The sequence below is a fragment of the Drosophila navojoa genome, chromosome 5, assembly GCF_054131105.1.
Source record: "Drosophila navojoa isolate 15081-1374.11 chromosome 5, UAZ_NAV_1.0, whole genome shotgun sequence".
Taxonomy (NCBI): Eukaryota; Metazoa; Arthropoda; class Insecta; order Diptera; family Drosophilidae; genus Drosophila; species Drosophila navojoa.
In genome coordinates, this window is record NC_142893.1 from 6,826,339 (window position 1) to 6,840,369 (window position 14,031).

A 14,031-nucleotide genomic window follows, 5' to 3' on the forward strand; every position below is an offset into this window, starting at 1 on the left:
GCGCCTTGTGAATTTTTACTGTTTGTGTATTTAATATAAAGTAATTTACAATCAGTTCATTCATATATAATAAAGGTTTAAAATCACATAAACTGTGTCACATATTCGTTACGTTGTGCAGCTCATTGCGACCGAAGTTCGTGTCGCGCAAATAGTGCACCGTGGAATCATTTATAAGCGCCATCACAATCGCTTTCAAACCCAAAATGGAGGCCAACTTATATTTCAATGTAACGGATCGAATGAGCTCCACCAATTGTGTTAGGGATACATCATATTTGGCACTGGTTGGATTGTTTTGTGTGTGCAATATGTAGCTGTAATGGAAGAGGCTGTTAGAGTGGAGCCGTTGGCGAGGTGAGTTTTATTTATATGTATTTTACTTACCCTTTGACCACCTGCTCAATAACACTGTCACTGATGCGCTGATGACTGAGATATTGCTGCAGATAATTGGCTCTTTGCAATAGCACAAATTGTGATAACAATGCTTCACTCCAGTTAATATCGTAGCCATAGGCGCGACTCAATATGAGGGTTTGGGGTACGCTGGGAGAGATATGTAGATAAATTTAGAGATAAATATATAGATTGATACATAATTATTGTAAATGATCCATAGACTTTCCAAAGATTCATATTAGGCAAGTCTAATTAGTTATATTCAGCATAGTTGCTGTCAATAGTCTGATTGGCTTATCCAATTGGAACGCACCTCAATTGCTGATTGACCAGCTCCCGGAATTGTTCGCGTGTCTGCACGCCAATGACACTGATGCTGAGTGGCATGGAAGAGCTGCTGCTGCTGCTATTCATACCTCCTGCTGCTCCGCCGCCTCCTGATCCCCTTCTCTCCATCGCCTTGTTACACAGATCCAGTTGCATGGCCATCAGCTCGGCGCGTGCCACGCTCTGCTGTGCCAATATCAGTTTGTTGTCCAGCAAATAGTTCTCGGTGGCGTGCGTATAGTTCTCCAGTGCCTGCTGCAGCTGCTGCTGCAGCTCATGGCTGCACTTGAGCTCAGTTGGGCCGGCGCTCGCGGTGCTGCGCACTCGCTCCAAGATCTGGTGCGCCTCGCTCGACCACATTTCCGCCAGCTCCTTGTACATGAGGAAATGATGTGCAGCGAGATGCAGCAGCTCCTTGCTATTCTTGGGATTGTACTCACGCAGATAGCAGAGGATCGCCTGTCTCAGTCCACTCTTCTGATCCTCATCGAATTGGCCCAGCAGCGACTCGAATTGCTCGTTCTCAATCAACGCATCGAAGCAGTAGAACATCTCTCGGTACCGTGCAATGCCAATGAGCAGGCGAACGATTAGGGACCACGACTTGGCCTTGGTTAGCTGGCCATTCAGCTGCTTGGCTCGCTCCAGCACATTGGCAATGCCCTCCATGGAGCACTCGTGCACGAAGCACAAATGCGCCTTGATCAGAAGCTCCACATAGATTTGATTATGTTTCTTGCTCGAGAGCACCTGCGGAATGCCCGCGGAGCTGACCGCATTGTGACTGTGCGGCAGCCCGTAGAGTGTTATGATCCCGGAGAGCAGCTCGAAGGCCTTGCTCTGCACATAAGGCTTGTTGTCCTGATAGCGCCTATAGGCCTTCAGTGCATCACAATACTCCAGCAGGCAATTGCCCAGCAGCGTAGTGTTCGGAGTCAGCTCCAGAAACAGATGGAAGTCCCGATCGATATTATGGCCCCAGAGGTCGGCGTTACGTGGAGCATTGCGTGGCTGCTGACTGGCATGGAAGATGTAGAAACGTGGACGCAGAATGCAGGTGGTTAGCTCCAGAGCAAGGGATTCAGCGATCTGAAAGGAATCGAAGAAGGATTAGCAATCGAATATAAGAGTTGTATAAGACTCAATGAGATTGAAGATGGATTAGCTCTACCTCCTGTGGTGTCAGCCTTGTGGATATGTGTATATCGCTGACCACTAGCAGCCGCTGCAGACACTCCTCCTCGGCGGCGCTCTTGAGCAGCACACTGACATCCTTGGTGCGCAGCACGTCCAGGTACTCCTTGTCCAGATACATGGCCGTGCGATAGGCCAGCACAATGCGTCGCCCCAGCTCGACGCCGTGCTTCAGCTTGGAGCCAATGCCCAGCAGCGTTTCCAGAGTTTGTTGCTTCTCCTTCGAGGGAATCTCCTCGAACTCGAGCGTGGAATAGCTGTCCGAGAGATCGCTGCTGCAACGATTCATGGGACTCTGATTGAGCGTCAGACGATTAAACTTGGGAAACGCGCTCTTCTCAATGTCGCTTAGCAGCTGGCGCTCCTTGTTGGACAGATTCGCGATGCTGGTCATGCCCTCGGCCAGAGCCATGGCAAAGACAATGAAGCGCAAGTCATTTGGGCGAAACTCAAACAGCTCCTGCAGACGCAGTGCCTCCACAATGTCACCTTCATCCAACAGTAGATTCAGTAGGTCACTCAAGCGCTGTTCCATCTCGGCTGTGAGGTGGATTTTGTTGGCTATGCTCAGGTCATCGATGCCAGCCAGCTCCTTCAGCTCCGCGAAGGATTTGTAGAGCACGCAACGCTCCTGCCGCATTATCTGCTCAAAGTACTCGGAATGATAGATCTCCACAGTCTGCAGCTGCTCGGCCTCCAGCTGCAGATAGCAGACGACCATGTCGTACTCTATCTGATCCCTGTCGAAGGATTCATTGGGGAACAAATGATGCTGCTTGATCACTCCCAGCGAGCTCTGCAGCAGCTCGTAGCGACGTCGCAGCTGCGTCTCCGGCTGCTGGGCAGCAGCGGCCTGCAGCAGGAAGTTCACCAGGATAGCTGGCGGCAGGGCATGCTGCTCGATCTCCTGCTCATACTGCTCGTGCTGGCGCAGCTCGCCCGCCTCCAGCTCGGCCAGCCACTTGGCATAGACGATGTCCGCCAGCGGCAGCTGCAACAGCGTCGCCAGCTGCAGCGCCTGCTCATAGGCCTTCGCCTCGGTGAGCGTATCCACCAGACGCTTATACTCCAGGCTGTCGCGCCGCACCAGCTGCTCGTAGTCAATGCCCAGCTGGCCCAGCCAGGGCGCCGCCACGCCAAAGATGCGATGCAGCAGACAAAAGTCCAGCAGATCGCAAATGTCGCCCACATCCGAGCGGCAGATGCACTCCAGAAACTTCTGCTGCTGCAGAACGCAGTCGAAGTTCGTCTGCATGTGCAGCAGCAGCAGTCCAAAGCAGCGCTGCATCAGCTGTTTGCGCGGCAGCGGCTCACAGAGCGGCAGCTGCACTGCATCCCGACTCCAATTGCAGAAGAATTGACGCAGCTCCAAAATAGTGGAATCACTAAAGTCCTGCCGTTGTGCGGTTAGTTGCAGAAAGCGGCACAGATGAAGGAAGGCGCAGTGCTGCAAAGGGATAGAGTAGAGGACAAGTGCATCTTCGCTCGAGGATTACCCTACTTACTGGCTGAAATATGCAGAAGCTGTGCAGCAGCGTCGTCAGTTGGCCCGCCTTGACGGCGCCGCTGATCACAAACCAGATGAGCTCCGTCTGCTGCAGCGGCTCCTTGGCTTTGCTGCACTGCTGCAGCAGCTGCGGCCACTGGCCGCTGGCCACGACCAGCCACAGCAGCCAGCACCAGTCGCGATTCTGTGCGCTCAGCGTGGCCGCCAGGACGGCCAGCACGGGCATTTGCTGGCGCACACAATGCTTGAGCAAATTGAGGCTGCTGCAGTGATTGGCGCTGCTCTGCATCAGCTCCACGAGGCGCGCCAAACTGCCAATGGACTCCTCCGGCAGACTGTTGCTGCTGCACAGCACCAGGGCAAACAGATCCGGCTGCGCATTGTGCGTAAGGAGATTGCACAGAGATTGGCCATTGAGATGTTGGAGCTGCTGCAGATTGCCATCCAGGCCGGAGCTGTGCGAGGAGTTGGTCATGGTTTCTTGCGAGGAATGGGTGGGTCCATCGCTGCGCCGATTGACCGCGCGCTTGTGCTGCCGCTCGTGGCCGCACTCGTGGCTGAGCGCGCGCAGCATATGAATGCCCAGGGACTGGCACTTGAAGTGCGGCAGGAGTTGCTTCAGCTCGGTGAGGGGCAGCTCAAAGTACTGGAACAGCAGGAGCAGCTGCCACCAGTCGTTGTGTGCCGCATAATGTTGCAACAGCGCCGTCGGCCATTTGCCATGGACATTGCGCGCTGCCAAGCGCATCAGAGCTTGATAGGATTCCAGAGGAAAGTGCTCCGGTTGCTTGACCAGCTGTCCCACCAACGCCTCGTCCCATTGCTCCAGCTGCTGCGTATAGCTGCCACATGTCGCAGCCGTTGGCAGCTGCCTCTGCAAGTGCAAATAGCTGCGCAACGATTGCGTATCAAAGTCCAACATCTCACAGCAGGCGACGCAGTGCGTCACCAGCTCCTCGTCGCCGGCATGCTGCAGCGCCAGCTGCGTGGCCGTCTCGCACGCATGGAAGAGCTGAGTGCGCGTGATCTGGCCATACAGCTGCAGCTGCTCCAGGATCAGATAGTAGACGGCATAGGCGCTCCGCTGCTGCTTCAGATAATGGGTGTAGTTCAGCTGCGCCTTCCTCGCATAGCGCTGGCTCAGCCGCGTGTTGGAGAAGCTGACCAGCTCGCCATGGCCGGCAGCGAGATTCACATGCTTGAACTTGTGAAAGAGCTCCTGGGCAGTGGGCAGAGCGGTGCAGCCACTGGAGCCATGGTGCTCGAAGCGTTGCATCAAAGAGTTTAAATAGGGTACGCGACGCAAGTTGCTGGAGGAGAGGAAGCCCTCCAGGGAGCGCACGCTCGGCTCGTGGCAGAGAAAGTCGTAGAAGGTCAAGAGCGGCTGTTCCTGCAGCGAATCCTCGCCATGATGTGTGCGCTCCAGATAGCACTGAACGCTCTGCGAGATCTGTAAGCAGATGAATAGAGAGAGTGATGAATCGAGGATGGAGGAATAGCAAGTCTCTGGCATACCAGCTCAAATCCATTCCGTTCCGTTAGATCGTGCGTCTTGAGATCGATGAGCAGACTGAGCAGCGGCTCGTTCTCGCCCACCAGCTGCTGCTCCAGCGAAGCGATCGGCACACAGCGCAGCAGCAGCAGTGAGTGATAGCCGCGTTGCAGCAGATGCTTGGCCAGTGGCAGCTGGCAGAGCAGCGGCTGCTGCTGCTCCAGGCACTGCATGGTGCACAGGCGACGCAAGAGCGTGGATATGTCCGAGGCTTCGGTTGGGAAGAAGTAGCCAGCTTGGGCAAAGTGATTGCGCAGTCGCTCGCAGGGATCTTTCAAATGGGTCAAGGCATATTCGTACATAGACGCCTCGATTTGCCACCTGGCAAAGGCCTGCTCCAAAGGGTCTTGCTCCAGTTGCTGAGCGACAGCCTGGCACCAGCGACGCAGCTGGCGCTGCTCTCCCGCATCGACGAGATGCTGCCAGACGAGCTGTTTGTTGAGCTCCGGCAGCAGGGCCCCATTGCCATTAGCAAAGTAGAGTTCGACGAGCAGCTGCTGCAGCTTTTGTTCCGGCAGCTTCATCAATGCCTCGATATGAACACGTGGCAACAGATCCTGATGCTTGGCCTGCAGCTCGCTGCACTCGCGCAGCTGTTGCACTAGGGACCAGTAGTAGTCCAGCACCGGTTGCTCGTCCTCGTACAGCTGCGGCTCGCGGCCGCGCAAATGGTCCAGCACAAATTCACTTAGATCCGGATCGTCGCACTCGCAGGCATATTGATAGAAGAAGCATTTCACATCCCGCTCCACATTGTGGAGCACAGTTTCCGCCTTGCAGACGAGTCGCTCGGAGAGCAAACGCTGCACATAGGCCTGCACGACATCGTGAAAATAATGCCTGTACTCGGGTATTGGTATTTTTCGTTTGGCAGCCCAATATTCTATGCACAATTCGATGTGCTCGCCCTTGGTGGCCACCTCCTTGATAATAGACACCTCGCTGATGCCTGACCAGCTTTTAAATATCTTGATTCGTGCGTGAACGCTGTTCATCGTTGATGTTTTTAATGAGCAAGCGATTGTGGGCGTGTCTCTCTTGCTGCGGATTTTCACATTTTCACGACGCTGCTTTGAAATAATCTTTGTTTCCTTTGTGTGCGCAACAACCACAAGCAACAGTTATGTTTATCTACAAACAGCTGTTTATTTGAGCAGCGCTGCCAGCTGATTGAAATGCACTTCACGCGAATTGAGTACATTTTGTATTTATGTGCAGCGATATTTTTATCTGTTTCTAAATCAGCTGTTGTACAAGCAGAGTTGCCATCCAGCTAATAAGTATTTGCGCGCTGAGTGAGTACTTTTTAAATGTGGCAAATATCTTTGTTTGGTATATTTTCATCTAACTTGAAAAATACTTTTAGTAAAATATTTATTAATAATCGTTAATTTATGCAAGTTTATTTGAGTGCAATCAGCAGTCATTTAATATGTTTTTAAATCAGCAGCGTTGCCACCTCCCCTAAGACTATTGAGTATTTTTTGAATTGTGGCGGCTGCCTTAAATACTTTTATCAGCGTATCCACTTTCCAAGCTCTTTTTTTGTGGTAATTTAATATCTTCTTGGGGCGTCCTTGCCTTGTATGAAATTTAATAAATTGCAGGAAACGACAGCCGCTACGCAAACAAGCTGGCCAAAGGTTAACCCACACGTAGGGCTTGAGAGACCACACACCAGAAAAAAAGACCCCAACAAAAAAAAAAACTTAAAATGTACCTGGCAGCAGTAACAGCAAAATTCCTCGTTTTGCTTAATGTGCTCATGTTTGGGAGCTTTTTACATATTCTTTTGCTCTCTCACACTTTTCGCTAGAACAAATTGTACAAGTGTCCAGCAATTGTATGAGACTGTGCAGGTGTGTGTCTATGTGTGTGTGTGTGTGTAGATTTGCAAGTGCTAGCTTTACAACATCCGCTTTACAACATTTGGGTGGGCCTTAAAATAAATCAGCTTACATTTCCAAGAATGTCACATTTTTACAAGATTAAATACAAAACGAAGAAAAAGACAAGACACTTTCTAACACGACGGCAAGTGAATGCCGTTTATTTTACTTCATCATTTTTTTTTCTTCTTCAACTGCCATTAATAAATTTCACACGAATGTTTTACATGGCATTTGAACATTAAAACGTAGCTCAGCACTAAACCCTAAATTGCGTAAGCTGATATTCTTTTGTGCCTTCTTCCGCTGCTGCTGTTGCCGCTGGTGCCGCTGCTGCTTCTTTTGGTTTTATGCAGCAGCATAATTATTCTTTATATTGTTGTTGTTGCTGTTGTAGTTGTTGTTACCGTTTTGGTCACTTAACAAATAGTCGAAAAGCTTTATGGGATATTGCGCTTTGCAGTTTGTTTATAAGCGGCGGGTGACTTGGCAATCCAAACCGGTTGCCCTCTCTCTCTGTCTCTCTCGCTCTCTTTCTCTCTGCTGTGTGTGATTTATAGTTACGCACAAGCGCGCAAATCCAATTAGACGAACTGACTGAGTGACTGACTGGCTGACTGGCTGACTGGCTGCCTGAGTGACTGTAGCCCGCGGGCAGATAGAGTCACAAAATGCCGCCAGGCCAGAGGACGGTCGCAGTCCCAACTTATGTCTCACAAATGCTCCTCTTCTGGCCATAAAACCAACGCCAGATATATGTATATATAAATACATATATTTGAAATACAGTGAATGCTCTGCTTGCGGACAGTTGCCTCAGGCCAAATGTCATTTAGTCAACTAATTCAATCTTTTGCCCCACTTTCCCATTTCAATACTTGCCCATTCCAAGTCCCATCTTTTGCCCTACTTTTCATTCAAGGAATTTCCATTTGCCTAATGGTGGGAAATATCTGAAAATGACATTAGGCATTGGGTTTTCGTATGTGCATATAAAGTTTCCGTTAACTGTCAAGGATTTCCTTTTTTAAAGGACTTTTTTTAATGGGAATTGATCAACTGTTATTTAAATGAATCTCTGTTGATGCAATGCTTTGTAGTTAGACCGTAACAGAGGAATGCTGTAAGCGTACATATATACATATATGTATGTATATGTTTTGCTGTTCCACAATTTCCAATATTTTTAGCTTTCAAAGAAAATTTCCTTATTGAAAATTCCCATTTCCCATACTCTAAAAGAGAGGAGTTGTGGCTGGGCATAAACACAAAATTTCCCTTCTCCCAATAAGAAAACGTCATAAAATATCCCTAAGGCTGTTAAATGCATATTAATGCATGAATTTCCAATAGAGCTGCTCGCCTTAGCCTGATTTCACTGTAGCTAAACGTACATATAAATATATTTCAAATAGATTCGGGTCACCCGCTGTATCTACATTTCTCTCTCTTTATTTTACTTTATGTATTTTTGTTTTGTTTTATTTGGCTGTTTACATCATCGTTTGTCGTTCGTTTGTCCCCGTGGACGCGTGGCGGGAGGGCGAGCTTTTGTTGCATTTTTAAATATCAAAGCAAACTGCAGCATCTTTATCTAAAAGCTGAGACGCACACACACACATTATATATGCGAGTGTGTGTGTCATAATACCTTTGGCATGCCGGGAGGGCAACTGACAGCTGAATAACTTGGCCGCTCTGCATGCCTGTTGCATGCAAATTTCAACATATGGAGCATTGAAACAGTGCCAGCTGATGACGTCATCGGAGGAGCTCAATTGAAATGCAGCAGGCAACAGGCAACAGTGGCAAATTTTGCTGCTCATACATACACATGTAATAAATACATATTTTATATTTATGTAAAAGGGCTGTAATTTTTTGGCCTTAGCCGTTTCCCACATGAAATACAATTTTGATTTCATATCAGCGATTCGAACTGGAACTGGGTGTGTTTCGTTGATGTCAGCGTTTCGCACTGGAATGCTTAAATAGCAGCACCCGCTTCCACTCCCACTTCCAGTGGCAACAGCGTGTAACCTTCAGCAATCGTTTAGCCAGATACACGCATTCATATCTAGGGCTTTTCCAATGGAAAGTCAAGAGAGCCGGTTGGGTCAGCTGTAAGAGTCGCCACAAGAGATTTGGTAATGCCACTGGGACAATAGACAATAACTGATTGATAGTCGCGGCACATTCCAAGCTGCCTCTCCAGCACCTCCACCACCCGGAACAGCGGTAAACTTGTTTTTGTTTTGCAAACCACACAAAGCTAAACAAATGTGTGTGCGCCCACTAGAGTCAAAAAAAAAAGCTGATGATTAATTGCAGAGGAGCTCTGCCAGCCTGCCTGCCAGGCGCGAACCGATTGTGCGTGAGTGTGCGTGCGTGAGACTGCGTGTAGTTGACCGCAAGCCGGACTGGAAGCTAGCTGGAAGCAAAGCTGATCTAAGCGCGCAGAGGCATGCTTAGCCGCTGAAACATCCCCGGGCTGGCACTGAAGTGATGGGGGCACATGGAGCACCGACTCGGAGCCCCCGACTGCATGAAATCTAAACGAGCTTTTGACTTTTTATCATTTAAAATCGGTTAATGAACTGTGCGAATGGCAAACGAAAGTTAAGAACTAGCCGAGAACCGTTGAATATTCTTCTTATTCTTTACTTTTAGCATATTTTTAGCTATTGTTTCTCTCTGCTTCAGCTTCTTCGCCTTTTATTGTGGCAATTTGCATGTTGCCACCTTTCGCTTGTACCGTTAGGCGATACGCTGCAAGCATTTGTGTTTGTGTGTGTATGTAGATATAGGCATAAATTAACTAGCTTAGAATGGGCTCATTAGCACCTGTTTGACATTGCGAAATTTGCATTTAACAGCCATAATCATAATCGGGCACAAATATTGGCCCAAATATAGATTTATTTATTTCGAATTTTTAAGCTGGATTGACGGCAACGTTGGTGGTCGGCTTTGCTCTCCCTCTCCCTCTCTCTCTCTCTTTGCTTTGCTTAATTGGAAGCGACTTGCGCTGAAAATCAAAAGTGCCAACAACAACAGCTATAGCAAACGGCAACAATAAGAAGCAGAAGAAGAAGAAGCAGAAGAAGCAGCAGCAGCCACACATAAATCAACTTTGAAGTGCAGCGACGCAGCGAAGGCTCAGCCTCAGTCGCAGCCTCAGCTCGGCCTTGCTTATCAACGTTTCCTTCATTTTGCGCTGTTGCTTCTTGTGCTGTGTGCAGCGTTTCTTTTTGTTTTTAGTCTTTACTTTCTTTGTTTGCCTTTTGTCCGCTTGAATTTTTGGCTAAGTGCAGTCGCGACTCGCTGCCAGCGTCGCAGTCGCCGCAACAGGTTCTCGTTGACGTGCTTGTTCGTTCTTGTTGTTCTTTAGCAAGAACTGGACGCATAGCACGCGCAACAGGTTCTGTCCACTGCCTGATTAAGTGGCGAGCGAGTGAGCGAGCAAACGAACGAGCAACTGAGTGAGCATTTCTATATGTACATATGCATGTGTGCGTGTGTGTGTGTGTTGTGGCTCTCTTGCACGCTCTCAGTCACGCACACCTAGACACGCGGACTTGCAGGCGCGCTCACTGACAGCTGAGATATCGAGTGAGTGACTTTCAATATTACAAAAACAAAACAAAAAATACCTGTTTATGCTCGCTGTTGTTGTTGTTGCTATTGGTATTGATTTGCTCGGCATGCATTTGCTCTCTGCTCCGTACACTATGATAAGACTGACACCCATTAGCAAACGTTTTTACCAAACAGTATGGAATTGCCTCTCATATGTAACATATTGAGAGCAGCGTCCGAATATCCACTGGGGTTTTTTTTCTGTCTTTGCCTACGACAAGCGGCGCGCAGGTAAACGCAGACTTAAGATTGCGGCTTTGTGTCTGTGTGTGTGCGCGCGCTCTCTGGGTCTCTGTCTCTCTCCCTCTCTCTTTTGTGTGGTTTGCGTGGCCGAAGAAAAACATTTTCGCAACTGCCGCCGCGAGAGCGTGTCTTTAAGTGTGCTCGTGTAGGTGTGTTGGACTCTGGCTCGCCGCTGATGTTGCTGTTGCTGTCGCTGCCGCTGCCGCCGTGAGCTTTGCCTGATCGCGCCTCAGTCTCCAGCCATTCAGTCAGTCCACTTTTGGCTCTCGTCTCGTGCAGTTTAGCAAAGCAACCGAATAAGTAAATGCACCGCGTTCATTGGCCGCGCGTTTACGTGTACGTGTGCGTGTGTGTGAGTGTCGTCTAGCTGGTGTGTATATGCATATACGTACGTGTGTATTAGTGTACACTCAATGCAATTAATACAATGAAAATAAATATAAAACAAGAAATGAATTAATTTTCTGATTCTCTGTTTACGTACGGTTCAATATAATTGATGACAACACTTATGCGAATGTATATATACATATATATATATGTGTGTGTGTGTTTGTGTAGACGTGTATTGGTGTTGGTGTAAAGTAAAGCAGCGACCATCACGCGTTCAGCTAGCAAACAAAAGTGCAACAACAACTGCAGAGGCCGCAACACGAAACGGCATTTCTTACGTGTAAAATGTGCCTCAAGAAGTTACAAAATTTCAGCAAACATAAACAAAATACACACTAAAACAAAGAGTTGAAAAAATGTATAAAAAAAAAAATTATTATTGTATAATTAAAGTATAAAAAGAAGCAGAGTCAAGCGTAGCCTTCAACGTGCGCATTTCTTCCGCTTACAACAAAACTTCTTTAGCTGTTACTGTTGCTGCTGCTGCGCCGCTGCAGCGCTGCTAGCGTTTCTTCTACAATACTTTTGCTGCTTCATTTGCTAGCGGGTGGCTAAAGAAGCTTCTTCTTCTTCTTCCACTATCTCGACTTCTTCTACTTTTGCTGCTTCATTCGCTCGCGGGTGGCTAAGAAGCTTCTGCTGCGGCTGCTTCTTCTTAGCCAACTCCATGTTTGAGGCCAACAAGTTTTGCTCAAGATTTTTGCCTCTTATTTGGCTTTTTTTTATCCAACATTTTCCAGACCAGTTTTTGGCGGCTGCATTTTGCCATTTTCCGCGCTTCAGCTTGGTAGAGGTTGCCGCAGTGTGAGCGGCAGCGGCAGCAGCTGCCGCCCCATTGGCAATTGCACTTGGGAAAACTCTTTCCAGCCATATAAAGCGTATACAAACATATTTGCCAAGAGCCATAACAAAGGCAGTCGGTGTACGTGTTTTGGATTATTTTAATTGGCGCCAGACGCTGCGACATGTTCACACACATACATATGTACTATGTAGCTATAGAAATATTAAAAAAAAATAGCTAAAAAAGTAAATTATGTGTCTTTGGGTTCAGCTTTTTGCCAGCATTTGAATGGACCAAAAGAACATGTAGAACTGATAAAACAATAAGAGAGGCAGAGAGGGGAAAAAAAAATTAAACATTTAGAATGACTTTAGGTACAGGTGTGTAATAACTGTTAATAGAATTCTAAGCCAAACATGTGCTAGCTACAGCTAAAAAGTTAAGTGAACTATGAGCAGCTAAAGTCTTATATAGAATAAATGTATATACATAGTATAAAGCGAATCCCGACTCAATATATCTCCATAAATATAATTAATTAAAAACGTTGTTAATTGAAACTTTAAATAGACAGCAATTAGTTACAAATATTTAATTTATGATTGCGCCTAAAAACCCAAAGTGTTAATTTATTGTATTTAAGCATTTTAGAGACATGAAAAAAATAGCCAAAAATATCGTTTTTATGGGCTTAACCAAAAATGGGGTTTCCTAAAAATTTCGCTTCTTCAATTCTAAAAATTTATAATATTTTTTTAATATTTATTTATACATTAAAAAATTATTGGACAGATTTTATAAAACTATATACATTTGTTTCTCCTAAATTTATCATAATTTTGAACCAGTTAAAGTCTTACTCAAATGCAATATACACATCTTGATTTATTATAAGATTTTTAGTTTGTTTTTCCTTAATCGAACAAATAGTATGATTAACTTGTGCAGCACTTGCTCTTTGGACGGCTCTATTTATTTGCCTTTCAGTCAAGTCATGTTGAAACCTCCTAAAAACAATCTATATAAACCCGGAAGAGTTTTGCTTGACAAACAATTGAAGCGCGCAGAACTTGATAATTGTTGTCTTTCTTTTCGGCGGATTTTAATTGTGGATTAACGAGTGGAAAAATTTACATGTGGCTTAAAAGTGGTAGATCAAAAGAGAAAGAGAGAGAGAAGGCGTGGGTGAGGAGAGAGCGAAAAAGGCAGAGTGAGAGATAGGGCGACAGGTATTATGCCGATGTCAGCTGCTGATAAGGTTTGATAAAAAAAGAAACGCACAACAGAAATGTAATTCCCAGCATTAAAAGATATGGAGGGAGAGATAGAGGGCAGCGTGAGAGAGACAGCGAGAGAGAGAGACCTGTAAATAACATTCAATTGCAATGGGACAAATGGAAATAGGCATCGAAAAGCTGAACTCATAGTGAACCAAAGAATAACAAATATACACATGTATATATGTATGTGTGTGTGTGTGTGCGTTTGAGTAGCGGACTGTGAAGGGGGTCGCGCTCTTGGGTTCAATACACCCCAATCATCCGAAATATATATGTGTATGCGTGCGTGTGAGATTGATTGAATTATGAATTGAGCTACAGAGACGAAGACGATCGAAGTTTCGTTTCAATTAAAAGCATGCAGCGACCTTGCCAGCTGTAGCTAAGTGGTTTTGCGGTACAGTGAGCACTGACTATATGGACTATATACTATATGCTATTAGATATGTAGAATGAGTAGAGAGCCAGATATGTACTACAAGATTGTAGTCCAATTTTTGCACTGCAAAATTGCTCTACAAATCTTTAGTTTTTTCATTGATTGTCTTAACCTGGCTAATATCTCAAACTGTTAGCTTCAGACAGTTCTTAATGTATATATGTATATTTTTGATTATTTATCAATATATATAGTCATTATCAGGATCATTCATGTTTGCTCTGTTGAGTTAGCTCTATATCTGCACTAGTATCTGATGGATTGCATATCTGAGTATCTATCCATTTGTAACTCTACCTATATCTGGTAGATTGTCAAAATATACTGCTGGGTATACTCAACACTCACTCTGCAGAGTTGTCTGTGAGGTTATCTGAATCAA

At 46.5% G+C, this 14,031-nt stretch overlaps 2 protein-coding genes across 4 annotated transcripts in view; one reads left to right on the forward strand and one right to left on the reverse strand.

Moving 5' to 3' along the window:
• Positions 1-5: 5 nt before the first annotated feature.
• LOC108653326 (uncharacterized) lies at positions 6-6,171 on the reverse strand. The gene is made up of 6 exons (XM_018103706.3): positions 4,946-6,171; positions 3,429-4,880; positions 1,901-3,370; positions 716-1,818; positions 388-549; positions 6-317 (listed from the first exon to the last, which is right to left on the reverse strand). Exons 1-6 carry the CDS (start codon positions 5,975-5,977, stop codon positions 98-100), a joined length of 5,439 nt encoding a protein of 1,812 aa, XP_017959195.2. The 5' UTR covers positions 5,978-6,171; the 3' UTR covers positions 6-97.
• A 4,761-nt stretch (positions 6,172-10,932) lies between these two features.
• Shrm (shroom) overlaps positions 10,933-14,031 on the forward strand; it is a 68,111-nt gene continuing 65,012 nt past the window's right edge. Inside the window, exon 1 of one of the 3 annotated variants that reach the window (XM_089260755.1) lies at positions 10,933-11,053. The gene's annotated coding sequence lies outside the window, so the exon portion shown is untranslated. Of the gene's footprint in view, positions 11,124-14,031 lie in introns of all 3 variants that reach the window. The other 2 variants (XM_089260754.1, XM_030383721.2) reach the window with 2 other exon arrangements.

Excerpts from the sequence above, each read along its gene's own strand:
- LOC108653326 (XM_018103706.3), bottom strand. The coding sequence starts at position 5,977 with ATGAACAGCGTTCACGCACGAATCAAGATATTTAAAAGCTGGTCAGGC. Across the intron at positions 3,371-3,428 it reads GCTTCTGCATATTTCAGCCA|CACTGCGCCTTCCTTCATCT; the intron begins GTAAGTAGGGTA and ends ATCCCTTTGCAG. Across the intron at positions 318-387 it reads ATTGAGCAGGTGGTCAAAGG|CTACATATTGCACACACAAA; the intron begins GTAAGTAAAATA and ends CTTCCATTACAG.